At 43.4% G+C, this 13,473-nt stretch overlaps 2 protein-coding genes across 3 annotated transcripts; both read right to left on the reverse strand.

Annotated features, from left to right (window-relative positions):
• Positions 1–546: 546 nt before the first annotated feature.
• On the reverse strand, positions 547–4,363 carry LOC117843833 (ras-related protein RABA2a). The gene is made up of 2 exons (XM_034724553.2): positions 4,001–4,363; positions 547–1,564 (listed from the first exon to the last, which is right to left on the reverse strand). Exons 1-2 carry the CDS (start codon positions 4,181–4,183, stop codon positions 1,076–1,078), a joined length of 672 nt encoding a protein of 223 aa, XP_034580444.1. The 5' UTR covers positions 4,184–4,363; the 3' UTR covers positions 547–1,075.
• Positions 4,364–4,785: 422 nt separating this feature from the next.
• On the reverse strand, positions 4,786–10,348 carry LOC117843832 (phosphatidylinositol N-acetylglucosaminyltransferase subunit A). Of its 2 annotated transcripts, XR_004637839.2 has the most exons (10): positions 9,932–10,348; positions 8,845–8,973; positions 7,977–8,549; positions 7,453–7,607; positions 6,895–6,985; positions 6,674–6,790; positions 6,435–6,538; positions 6,082–6,172; positions 5,816–6,004; positions 4,786–5,105 (listed from the first exon to the last, which is right to left on the reverse strand). XR_004637839.2 is itself a non-coding variant. In XM_034724550.2 (9 exons), the coding sequence occupies exons 2-9, from the start codon at positions 8,959–8,961 to the stop codon at positions 5,906–5,908; spliced, it is 1,347 nt and encodes a 448-aa protein (XP_034580441.1). In that variant the 5' UTR covers positions 8,962–8,973; positions 9,932–10,348; the 3' UTR covers positions 5,622–5,905. The 2 variants fall into 2 exon arrangements, 1 of the variants encoding a protein (XP_034580441.1); XM_034724550.2 differs by lacking the exon at positions 4,786–5,105 and having other exon boundaries at positions 5,622–6,004.
• Positions 10,349–13,473: the final 3,125 nt, after the last annotated feature.

The following is a 13,473-nucleotide window of genomic DNA, read 5'->3' on the forward strand; positions in this document are numbered from 1 at the left end:
AAATTAACAATTACATATAAATACGTATTTCAAAGTTTTTGGGTGAGGGGTGCGGCTAGCGCAGAGGAAGGACAGTGAGGGGCTGGGAGGTGCAGGGAGAGAGATGTTCTTGATTTCCAATGAGTACATGTCCCTCGATTATACAGGGACTCTATTACTTAAGTCTAAAACGAATCGGATTGGATTCCTTGTAGAAAAGATAGGATCCTTCCTTTCTTAAGCAAACTCTCAATCTCCTAAACAATCAAGATACTTATCTCTAATATGATTAGGACTCAACTTTCTGAAGATACACGCCAGTAGGCCCGGCAGTGGCCGATTGACTGGCGCCTGCGCCTGCTGGTGGCGTGCCCCTGCTGGCAGGGACGCCACATCCCTGGCGCGCCTGCTGGCTGGCTCAGGCCCAGCAGGGGCTCCTTGAGCCCGTAACAGAAAGTATTGGCACTTACAACTTTCTAACTTTCCCTTTTAACATAGGAAAAATTTGGATAACAGAGTTCTTTTCCAAACTCCCATTGAGTTCATGAACCCTATACAAGACCTCCATAACAAAACCAACGTGAAACTTGCATTTTGATTAAACCTCTCAAAGATATACATCAGACCCTTGAAAACTAGGACAATCCATTGACATACAGTTTCAATCTCAGGAGAAGAAAAATGACGGACAGCATCCACAACAGTAATTGCAAGATAGGAAGCACAACCACCAGCTACTAACGTCAGGTGTATATGCAGAAGTTGATTTTTACTAGGTTAACAATACAAATAAAATAGTTAACCCAACAAAAACCACAACTGCAAATTATATAAATACTACCCTGCTACTAGGTAAGAGCAAGGAGCTTTGCTGGGAGTGGAACAGAGTTTTTTGCTCAGTTAGAGAGCGATACACCTTTCCTCCCACAGTAGCTTTTGATGTAAAAAGACTATGCAGGTCAAGTAGTCAGTGTCTCAAGTCTGCCATTCTTAAAATCTACACTTATTGCTCACGCAGAGAGTAATATATTTCGACAAGTCTACGACTCAAATGGAGGACCTCAATTGTTTGTTTAGATGATCCTGATGAGCACCTCTAAGAAGAGCAGCACCGTGATGTAAGGGTGCTAGAATTTGTGGCTGACACTTGAATGGATTGTCCCCCTCTGATATTACCAGACCCTGATCCAGACTCCTCAGATGACAGGGGCTTCTTGCTGATAACTCGGTAGACCTCAGCTAGCACAGTTTGAAAAGCCTTCTCGACATTTGTTGCATCAAGTGCAGAGGTCTCGATGAAAAACAACCCTTCACTCTCTGCAAAGCTTGCAGCATCCTCAACTGCAACAGAACGGAGATGCCTAAGGTCGATCTTGTTACCAATGAGCATGACAACAATGTTTGAGTCAGCATGATCCCGGAGCTCCTTCAGCCACCGCTTCACATTCTCAAATGTCATTACTTTAGTGACATCATAGACTAGCAATGCCCCTACAGCTCCACGATAGTAAGCACTTGTAATTGCTCGATATCTCTCCTGGCCAGCAGTGTCCCATATTTGAGCTTTTATAGTCTTATTCTCCACCTGAATCAGAGAAATAAACTTTTGTAACTTCCCTAGCAGTGGAAAAATAAGTATTATTGTATTAATAAAGGGCAAAGTTTAACCACAAGGAAAATGCGACATGCATTGCATAATATAGTGATTAATTTATCTGAATGATAAAATTAACAAGAACCTTTCTTCGCATCATTTGTTTATTCCTGCTACTTATTTAGCTTATATGGCTGGGCCAAATCCTGGCCCAATTCACATGAATGGGCAGGAAATTTTGGCCAATTTCACACTTTCCAGGCCCATCCATGTGGATCAGGCTGGGATTTGGTCCAGCCAAACAGTCCCTAAATGTCATATTACATCCTAGATTTGTCTTCCCGCTCATGGCTGCAGATACTAATACCATGAATAAGAAGTGTAAGCAGTAGCATTCATGCTACAAACTTAAGCAGAGTGCATGAAGTTTACTAAAAGTTAGGCTTATAGCATTGCCAAGCAGAAGGATAGTTCATCATTCCAATCTGCCAAATGGTGGTAAAGCATTTGTAGCATTTCATAGTTGGAAAAGTTTCCTAGCATATTTATACATTGTAAACTAGCTATTTGGCCAAGTTTCATTGATCTGACTACCCAACCTTTGAACATAATAACCAGTCAAAAAATCACTTGTTCTTCGTCGCCTGTAACAATTCATGTTCACAAACATGAAAAAAAAAAGTTCCCTCAATTTCTGAGTTGAGGAATCAAAACAAATGTATGTATATTTCTCCACAATGCACAAGATTATCATACGAAGCAGAGCATTGAAATATGAGGAAATGAATCCTAACTGGTATGAAACAAAAGAAAAAATGAATTCAATCCCCAAGGGCACACACAATAAACAATGGTCAATGTCGATAATCATGGTTCAGCGATAAGCTCCCCACTAGTCTAACATAGATGTTGTTTCAACAAAGTGATTCTTTGTTTGTAGACAAATGTCATTTCAGGTCCGAGGCAACATTTTCCAACAACAACAAGTCATTATTTCTGAAATGGTGTTGATGGAGAGATGTTAACCAAAAAGGGAAAACTATGTTAGAAGGTTAAGGATGTGCATGATTCTCACCCCACAAAAAAAGGTTTTATGCGCATGAGTCTAAAATAAGGAGTAATTCAGACAAGAAGTAGACGCTGGTCAGTAATCACTTCATTCAATTTATCATTCATTTAGAATTTTCAACTACCATGGCCTGAAGGAAACAGCTACCAGTCACCTCTTTACAACCTTCCTATACATGTGATTGGTCTGTCCAACCAACCGCCAGATGTGTAAGCTGCGGAAGTGAGGAGAGGCAGCAGCATCACTAGTTGCATGAGCTGGTCATATGTGAAGCGTTTTTCACCTCTTTAATGTCATTGAGATATCACAAAAGTTTTGAACTTATCTTGAGACCAGAAGTGAGGCTTGAGCTAGGACAGGTACAAATAAGTTATGAGGTCATCATTGATTTTGGCTTCATACACTACTGTGTTCAAACAACCTTTCTGCCAACACCTTTTCTTCAATTATTAACATTGGATTGATCTCTCCATTCTTGGGTGCACAAAATGTACAAGTTTACAAGACAATTTTAATACGCAAACTGTAAATTGGTTCACAAAATGCCAAAAAAAAGAGGTACCTCAGATCTGTAAATCAACAACCACCATACTGCTTTATGTCAAGACAGAGTAATGCTCTTGGGTGATATAAAAACAACAGAATGGTTGTTTATTCAATGATGTTATTCCTAAGCGACAATTAACTCACATAAAGCACAATTTTCGAACAGTGGCAAGCAATGAGGCACCTAACACTGGCAACTTAAATTACAAGCAGTCAATTCCAATGTCCTTATTTTGCAACCATCTAGCATTTCTATATTGTTCTATAGTCTAGACCATTCATTCAGCAAACTGAAACGAAAATAAAAATGAAATGACACGTGCTACTGCCGAACTGTGAAAAAGGAGAAATAACTGCCACCCAATTAAACAAGCAGCCGTAATTTGTGGCGGCCAGCACACGGCACACCAATTGCAGTGAAGTTCAGAAAGCACTACCATGTGTTGCAGGCAACGAAACCAACCATGGACACGAAACGTGACTTCTCCTAGTGGTTTCTAAAGCTGCCAAGAAACCCAATCCAGCAGCATACGCATATTTTCACCAAATTCTAAATTCTCGCAAGGTTAATTTCCAGGGTGTTTGAAGCCAAGAACCGCTCGAACAGGGAACCAAAGCAAGGAATATACCCCCTCAAAAAATTCGAGCGAAAACCTAACAATTACGCACTACAATAAGTTGCTCGATCTCAGACGGTTCCAGTACGGGTACAGAGTCCAGCGTGTTTGAAGCCAAGAACCGGAACAAAGAGAGAGACAGGGGAGGGGAGCGGAGGGGAGGGGGAGAGGGGTAGAACAATAAAATCGGCGGACCTGGAGGGTGCGGGTGGCGAACTCGACGCCGATGGTGGACTTGGAGTCGAGGGCGAAGGTGTTCTTGGTGAAGCGGGAGAGCAGGTTGGACTTGCCGACGCCGGAGTCGCCGATGAGCACCACCTTGAAGAGGTAGTCGTACTCGTCGCCGCCCTGCTCCCACGACGCCGGCCGCCGAGCCATGCCCCTTCCTCCGCTCCTCCTTATCCTCGCCTCTCTCGCCGGCCGCCGCCGCCTTGCAGCGCCGCTTCTGACTCGTTGCTTGGAGGAGTCCTCGCGCCGCGTGCCTCGCTGTCGCTTTGGGAGGCGTGGCGACGGTGGCACGGAACGAGGACTCTTGTTTGTTCGTTTCGTCCTTTGCGAAAAAGGGAGCGAGCAGAGGATTTTCTGTACTCAGTTTCGTCCTCAGTTTCGAAGACCACCAATCATTAAATTAATTTATTTTGTTTAGTATACATCGAGAAACTAGTATTATTCTTTAAAGAAAAACGAGATATGTTTTCTGTAAAAAACAATTTTCCTTGCTGCTTGAAATTATTGCTATGTCTGAAAGTGTGTAACAGAGTAGGCTAAGTTCCAACTATGCAGATCCAGCATCGAACTTTTGAATTATATGTTGGAGCAAAATTCTATGAACTTTGCTCAAACTTTTGGCGGTTGTTGCAGCCGCTTTCTAAAAGCCTTCAAATGCCGCACCTCTCGTTTGCACCGAAGCGTGCTGACCACACACCAGAAAGTACGAGCGGAAAAGGGAATACAAACGCATAGACGCGTACAAAGAGACCTGGCAACGCGTGTAAAGAGACCACGCAAAGGCACATCACCACGCATATATTCCACCTCACCTTACACCGTACAAAAAAAACATCACGGCAACATAAAACTCACGTTATGCCGTACAAAGAATTTCACAGAATTACTAAAGATACGAGAGCTCGTGTACTGCTTTCAGCATAACAGTTTTTGACAATATTACCACAGGGATTCTGTAGTTCGTGACTTGAAAACACCATGCCTTCCAAACAGTACCTCCCATAGACAAGGGTCAAAAAATTGCGCTCCAAACAGCAACCAAATGTGCCTTGCACGCGTAGTAAACATAGTCCTGCGTCAGAACCGCAAATATGAAAGATTGCTACAGGATTATCACAAGGTATTATTACAGGCAGCATGTCGATCCAGGCTTAACACACCACCACAATAATTTCGCTATACTTTTCGGGTGCGCTTGGAACCAGTCACCATCGAAACTGAGAGATGGCAAAAACACGGCAATCTGATGCCAAAAGAGTGAGACCCTTGTTTCAGTGACGGTGAGCACTTTGTAAGTAGGGCCTTGTTTAGTTGGCCAAATTGGGAGGTGCCAAATTACTGTGCCAGCACTGTAGCACACTGTAGCGTTTCGTTTGTATTTGTGAATTATTGTCCAAACATTAACTAATTAGGCTCAAAAGATTCGTCTCGCAAAGTACAACAAAACTATACAATTAGTTTTTAATTTCATCTACATTTAGTACTCCATGCATGTACCGCAAGTTTGATGTGATGGGAAATCTTCTTTTTGCATAGTGCTAAAGTTGGGAGTTGGGATGAAGTAAACAAGGGCTAGATCAGCAAGAGATAAGGACCTGGACCATCCACTAACTTCGAAAAAAAAGGAGGACCTGGCAATGATACAGACCGCTTTAACCAACATGACAAGAAATCCCACAAATGAGGGGCAGTCCACTGTTTCAGTTTCAGTTACCACCACTACAGGAGCTGGAAACTTCCAAAAGAAGCTTCTGGGTTAGGACCAAAATCAAAATGGCATACCTGTACATGGACCAGAAATCCACAATGAATGCTGACACGGAGAGGAAACCATGTCAGTAACCACCAACTGTCTGTAAATCTGGCAAAAATCTAAATCTGCTTTTCTTGAGCTTCACATGAATCATCTCTTGAATCCAACTGAGAGTGCAGTGGACGTATATCTGGGACTTCTTCGATACCTTCAGCAGGCTGAGGAGAATAGTCTTATAAGATTCCACTAAATCTCAAAAAAAAAAAAGGGAAGAAAAGCACAGATACACAAATACCTGTAGGAATTCTAGAAGGCGCCATAGTAGGTAATTGATGATCATAACTATGCAAAACAGTTTCCCAGCCCAAGATCCACAGGTAAGATATCTACAGTCACAGAGGCATAAAATCAGTTTATTCCAATTTGGGTGTCAGTGCAAAAACAAGAGCAATATTGTCCACAATTTGACTATGATTTGACTACACAGAGTATAAGTACATTCAGCACATGAACAGCTGATAATGATAACAAAAAAATTGCTGTAGTCAATAATGAAATGGAAATATCTGCCATACATTGTTTCACTTACAAATTCTATTGAAGAAAGAGTATGAGTTATTAACATTTTGTTTCTTATAGTATACTCACCGGGGAAGGCGGTCTAGCAAATTTGTTGTTGATGACTGCATTGCACGATCATAAACAATCTCTGTTCTTTTGGCCACATCATCCCAACTATAAAGTTTTTTCATCTGTGTTACACATTAGAAGCAACTGATCAAAGACCAAAGAACTTGCATGCCAATCTTCAACTAAACAGAAGCTAATGCAAAATAAACACAAGAGACAGATCCAATCATTTGTTCAAACAATGTGTGGACGCTCACCCGAAGATGCATAACTTGGGGATCTATGCCAGGTAGCATGTCGATAGCTTTCTTGACTGCTCTTACCATATCTTCTGGAGCTGGTTCTGCAAGTACTATCATGTCATCAGGAAGAACCTGAAAAAAAAAAGAATGGTTTGCAGGAAGCTCGAAAACCATCTAACAAATATTGAGGTCTTCATTGAAAGAGAAACTGAAGCTCATCATGTTGAGCTGCATACCTCTGGGACACCTCCAACTCTGGTGCTTACTGTCAACAGTCCACAGCTTGCTGCTTCCAGAATGGCTATGCAAAATGCCTCTGTAAGGGAACTAAAAATAACAAAAGGATATGTTTCAGTGTTGCTGTTGGTTATCCATAAAATGGTCACACCTTTGCATCTGTGACATGAGAAATTAACTTGTCTGTCATCTAGTTTCTCTGTAGCATTATGTTCCAATTGACAAGAAGGTAGGAGACACAAGATGAGAAGGAAGAAAAACTGTACTTCAGTTAACCCCTGATCCACCTAAAATATACCTAGTACTTTGGAAGAAAATTTATCATAATGTTCATGAGAAGTTACTTTCCACATTAAATCATATTCCAAATTTGTGTTTATGGAGCACATGTTCATATGAGCACTTTAATAATCTGATAGAAGAATGTAAAATGTCTATTGCAAGTGCAGAAAAGGTACACCAAATTCATAATGAATCAAGATCTCTGCCCATCAAGAAAAACTATAAACAAGAATTCAGTAGGAATTAGGATATTATGAAAACATTAGGAAAATTACCTGTTTAAAAAAATATGACCAGATATCAGAACTGATCGCACCTGAGCATGAGGCACAGCTCCTAACATCTCAACTCTATCCTGAAGGGAAAACTTCTCCCTCATCTCTTCAAGTCGCACACGTTTTGGTCCATCACCCCCAATAATAAAGCGAACCTGACAAGTCCATACAGTCATTAATTGACAAGATAAAACCACCTTACTAACTCCAAAACAGTATATACAGAAAAAAAACAATGGTGCAAGATGACTAGATAAAAACAGCAAACACTAATCTCCAATATAGCTACACTGCCATACACTTTGCTTCATATGTGCAAGTGCAACAATCAAAATATTTAGTGATTAGAACTCTGCACAACAAAGGCTTCTACCTTATTTCGTACATACACAATTAAACATATGCAACAATCAAAATATTTAGTGATTAGGACTCTGCATAAACAAAGGCTTCTTCCTTAGGCTGTACATACACAATTAAAACATGGTTATTTTAATTTAAAGAGTCATGTAGCTCATCCTCACCTTTGGAAATAGACGACACACATCTGGAATGACTTCCACAAGAAGGTCTGCACCTTTCCTATATACTAGTCTACTGATCACAACAATAACTATTTCATCACAACTTAAGCGCTTGGGCGAGGGAGTAAACATTGCTGTATCAACAGCATTAGGAACCATGAAAACCTTCTCGGGAGATATCCCAGACCTCAAGACAGTATTCTCTTTGCTTGTATGAGAAACACATATAGCCTGATCAATATCTGCAAGAGTAAACTGCAGCACCTTATTCATGTGAATGCTTCCAGCATCAGCAAAACCATAAAGTGAGTGATCTGTGAAGACAACTTTGTACCCCATTGTTCTAGCATGCATCAATGCTTCATGACACAGGGTTGAGAAGGCCTGATGTCCATGCACAACAGAAATCTTCTCTCGAATAATAATGGTCCTTACAATTGGCAATGTCAAAAATAATGTAGGCAGTGTATTCTGCATGAGGAATGGCCTCCATGGTACATAATAAACCTTTAAACCATTTGTGACATATCGTACTCCAGATCGGTTTCCATACGCATGCGTCATGACGACAACCTAGGCAATCACAGATGAAACTTCATTCAATAATTTGCTTAAAAATTTAGTACCCTTAGTTAATGTATTTTACATTTATTCTAAATATGTATATATTAGGTAATATCTCCTAAGCATGTCCATGTAATCCATTTTGGTAGCAACACAACATATATGTAGCACCCTAAAAATCTAGTATAATGCAAATCAGGGTAAAAAAACCTGATAAAACTGGCTGATTCAAGAGCATATCTATAATATCCTAAAGAATGGATAAGCGAAGAGAGAAGTATAGACTTCATGAAGGAAATAGGACCTTATGGCCAAGCTTAAGCAGACATTGTGATAGGTAGTAGATATGGCTTTCCACTCCACCGAAGTTTGGGAAGAAAAAGTCGGACACCATCAAAATCCTATGCTTTGTTCCGTCCATTGTGTTGGAAAACTGAAACCAAAACAATTGATGACAGAATGATGCAACATAATTACATTAAATGAGATGCATTGAACATGACACTAAATAAAGCCAGGTAATGCACCATAAATCAAACCTATAAATCAGTATAATAGGGTAATAGTTCACAGTGCCAACAAAAAAGCTAGGCGTCTTTGTTCCAGTAGAGTATAGGTAGTCACCACCTCATGATGAGGAATTGAGGATTAAATCATCCAAAAGCAAATTAGAGTTGCTAGTAAGGTTAAAAACAATTTTCACCCTATCCTCTCTTTCTATCTATTGTTTTGCTAGCAAAATGTTTAGTTTCAATCGTGACCTAAAAAGAAAAAGCCTAACCATTTTTAGTAAACTCAATTCAACGAGTTATTTTCTAAAAGGGTTTATTTCTGATTGTTTGAGGCTTCTCCAGAAGAAGGTTCTAACGGGCTTCCTATCTTTTCCGAGGACTCAAGCCAGCCTGTTTGACAACATGGCGTTTTATTGCACAGGCTGGAAGAGCAGAGCCTCCTCTGAATGTTTGAAGACTTCTGCTCTTTTTCTTGTTTTTTCCTAGTTTCTTCTATGTGATTCAACATGTCTGCACTTGCATTCTTCTACATTCATATGTGGTCTCTATTGCTTTTAGTACTAGTACGATCTAATCTAGCGCAAGCAGTAAACATTTAATGACAGGAAAAGTAACCACATCCTAAACTACCTATTTGCAGAACGGGAAATAATTATTATCATTTGGAAATATCACGAATCATACGAGCAATTAGGATTTTTTGGTACTACTATGAGCATTGGCATTTGACATAGCCATCTTATTTCCCTGATGCTACTAGCCAATTACAGCATTCCCAAACCGGAACATAATAAACGTATGCCAACACTAGTGCTCACAGATCACATATATCGACATGGCATCACCCACATAACAGAACTCCAGAAATTAGGGAAATACCTCCAGATCGGCGGGTGAGGAGGGAACTCCAGTCCGACCGTGGTCGTCGCCGCAGGCCGCCGGAATACGGAATCGCGGGTGCGGAGGTGCCCAGCAGCCAACTCGCCGGCGAGCTGGGTCACGTGCGCCGGACCTAGGCAATCCGAGAGCACAGGGCTGCTGCCTCGACGGCCCAGTGGGGCTGGATCTAGACGAGAGGGAAGGAAGGGCGAGGCCAGGAGCCTGCGGCGGGCGACGAGGCTGCCGCTAGGGGCGAGGAGATCGGGGGCGCGGGCGTGCCTGGTGATGGAACTGGGGTGAAATGGGAGACCGCCGGCGTCCTCTCGGCGGAGCCCGCCGCCGACGAGCGCGTCGCCGAGCTGGAAGGAATTACCGCATCGGCCAGGCACTGGGGTGGCCCACAGTGGGTGTGGCAATCGCTTGTAATTATCATCCACTCAATGGGCAAAAAGAACTAATCCCAACCTGCGTGTCAGTTTCTCCGTGTCTCTTTCCGTTGGATTATTTCACATCTTCTTTATGCGGATATAAGTGTACTGTTTTCTCGCACAGAGGGGCTGAAAGACTAGAGCATATTTTTGGCTTTTTATACATATCAATGGGGATTAGGATAAATGGTTAATAGGAAGAAATCTGTTGTTTCCTTCAGCAATATTGCACTGATGATATGAAGAATGAAGTGTGCATGGTTGAATATTCACAATAAAGCTCTTGCTGAAAAATATTTGGGTTTGCCTGATGACCTTAGTAGGTCAATAAGTGAGGCTATGTGTACTCAGATCAAAGGTTTGGTTAGAGCCTTAGAGGATAGAGTGGCAAAGAGGCGAGTTATGCTTGTCGTAAATTCCTTATTAAATATGTTGCCGAAGATGTACCTACGTACCCAATGAATTGTTTCAAGATTCCAGTAGAGATTTGCATGAAAATGAGAAGTTCCGTATCAAAAATGGGAAAAATAGGAAGACATATGTTGGGAAAGTCAAAGAAGATTTTGGGATCTACGGCTGTTCAATCTTGCTATGTTGGGAAAACAGGGTTGGAGACTTGTGACAAAGCCTATTGTTAAAACTTCTTTTCGAAACTTTAAACATTTTAACTGTATGAATTATTTCAAACTTCCAGTAGAGATTGGAAAGCCAGATAGAGTTTCGGGACCTACGGCTATTTAATCTTGCTATGTTGGGAAAAGAGGGTTGGAGACTCGTGACAAAGCCTATTGTTAAAACTTCTTTCGAAACTTTAAACATATTAACTGACCTTGTACTTTCAACTTTCATGTCAAAACACCCTATTGTTATTATTTTGGATTATGAATATTTCTTCAAATATTATTAGAAATATTTTCCCCCCAAATATTGGTATCTCAAAAATTATATCTGAGTCTTGTAAAAAGAAACCACTTAGCATGTTCTCTCCTTATTTTTGGCGTGTTATTTCTGATCTCACCATAGAGGTGGGTCTAAGTGAGACGATTGAATAAAACTCTCAACACACACATGAATGGATGACCTATGATTGAATAATATTGATCGTGTCTTATTCCCCCTTTTTCTCATTTCGGCTGGAACAAATATATGATCATTTTTATGTATGAAAAAACGTTACCCACATGCCACGTGTAATCGCAACAAAACATAAAAGAGTATGGAACCCCTTCCCCAATCCGTCTATTATATTGGAGGATTAGTGCAAAAATAGTATTCCAGCGGATCTGTTTTACATATGCATTTTTCTAATAATTATTGGAACAAACCAATAATCCACACCAACTCAACCCAAATAGAGGGGGAGTTGGAACTTCTAATATGATAGTTGAAACTCTCCTAATATGATAGTTGGATTGGTATGAGAGCCTTAGAGGATGGAGTGGCAAAGAGGTGAGTTGTGCTTGTCGCAAATTCCTTATTAAGGTCCTGTTTGGTATGGCTCCAACTCCGAGTAGAGCTGCTCCACTCCAGAACTTCAGGTGGAGCCAGCTCCACTCTAGAACTCCAGAACAAAAATGGGGTGTTTGGCTAGATGGGTGCTCTCAACTCCAAAAAAGATCGATTTCAGTGTGGATTGCCATTATTGCCCCCAATTCAGGCCCCTCTTGTCATCCTCTCTATCCCATCTTCTTCTCCTGCCACGTTCTACTCGGTGAGAGAGAGACTGACGCATCACGCACGGACGCCGCCTTGATTCCTGCCTCCGCAGGTAGCTAGCTTCGTTCGCCCGGAAATCTTAGTGCCGTACCACTGCTACGATTGTCGGGGCGATGTCATCGTCGAGCTGGGAGGCGGCGACGAAGCTGACGAGGAGGCTGCTCCTGCCGACGCCCGAGTCCCCGATGAGGAGGATCTTGAAGGAGCACTCGTGGTCGCCGCCGCTGCTCCCGGCCCCCGGCGACCCCATTACTCCCCCTTCCCCTCGGATTCCGCCTGATTCGGCGGCGACGGGTGGCGAGGAAGCGGCAGGTGGGGCTCGGTGACGGCGGCGACGGGGGCAGGGCGGCGACGGGCGGTGGGACGGGGCGGCGACAGGCGGCGGGGAGGCGGCCACGGGGCCAGCGACGGCGGCGATGAGGGCGGGGCGACAACGGGGGCAAGGCGGCGACGGGCGGGGCTTGGCAACGGCGGCGACGGGCGGCGGGGTGGAGCGGCGACAGGCGGCGGGGCGGAGCGACGACGGGGCCGGCCGGCGGCGGGCTGGGTGGCCACGGGGCCAGGACGGCGACGGGGGCGGGGCGGCGACGGGCGGTGGGGAGGCGGCAGGCGGGGCTCGGTGACGGGCGGCGAGGCGGCGACGGCCGCCCCGGGCGGCGGGGAGGCGGCCACGGGGCCGATGACGGCGACGGGCGGCGGGGAGGCGGCCACGGGGCCGGTGACGGCGGCGGGGCGGCGACAGGCGGCGGGGAGGCGGCAGGCGGGGCGGCAACAGGCGGCGGGGAGGCGGTAGGCGACAGGGGTGGGGAAATAGAATGAATCGTTTTTTGTGTAACCGGTGGCATTGGTGGGTAATTACCTACCAACTCCACGAGGAGGTTCGAAATAGAGAGTTTTGGAGCAGCAAAAGAGGTGCTCCAAAACTCCACCTCCATTTGCACTACAGCTCCATGAAGTTGGTTGCTCCATGGAGTTTTGGAGTTGAGGTGTTTGGCTGGATTTTTTGGTGGAGTTGCTGGAGTTCTGGAGTGGAGCCATGCTAAACAGGCCCTAAATCTATTGCCGAAGATGTACCTACGCACCTAATGAGTTGTTTCAAGTTTCAAGCTTCTGGTAGAGATTTGCATAAAACTAAGAAGTTCCATATCAAACTAGTGGTGGGGTAGCTTCGCTCATAGCAGGGAGCGCATATGTTGGGAAAGACAAGGAGGAATAGGGTTTCAGGACCTAGGGAGCGCATATGTTGGGAAAGTCAAGGAGGAATAGGGTTTCGGGACCTAGAGCTGTTCAATCTTGCTATGTTGGGAAATAGGGTTGGAGACTTGTGACAAAGCCTATCGTTAAAACTTCTTTTCAAAACTTTAAACATTTTAACCGATCTTGTACTTTCATCTTCCA

This window comes from Setaria viridis, chromosome 2 (genome assembly GCF_005286985.2).
Source record: "Setaria viridis chromosome 2, Setaria_viridis_v4.0, whole genome shotgun sequence".
Classification (NCBI taxonomy): Eukaryota; Viridiplantae; Streptophyta; class Magnoliopsida; order Poales; family Poaceae; genus Setaria; species Setaria viridis.

Bases quoted from the DNA above. Each gene is read 5' to 3' on its own strand.
- LOC117843832 (XM_034724550.2), bottom strand. From the start codon at position 8,961: ATGGACGGAACAAAGCATAGGATTTTGATGGTGTCCGACTTTTTCTTC. The intron at 6,986-7,452 runs GTAATTTTCCTA...TGTTATTTTTAG, and splicing joins GGTCATATTTTTTTAAACAG to TTCCCTTACAGAGGCATTTT. The intron at 6,539-6,673 runs GTGAGCGTCCAC...TGTGTAACACAG, and splicing joins CCCAAGTTATGCATCTTCGG to ATGAAAAAACTTTATAGTTG.
- LOC117843833 (XM_034724553.2), bottom strand. From the start codon at position 4,183: ATGGCTCGGCGGCCGGCGTCGTGGGAGCAGGGCGGCGACGAGTACGAC. The intron at 1,565-4,000 runs GTCCGCCGATTT...TCTCTGATTCAG, and splicing joins TCGCCACCCGCACCCTCCAG to GTGGAGAATAAGACTATAAA.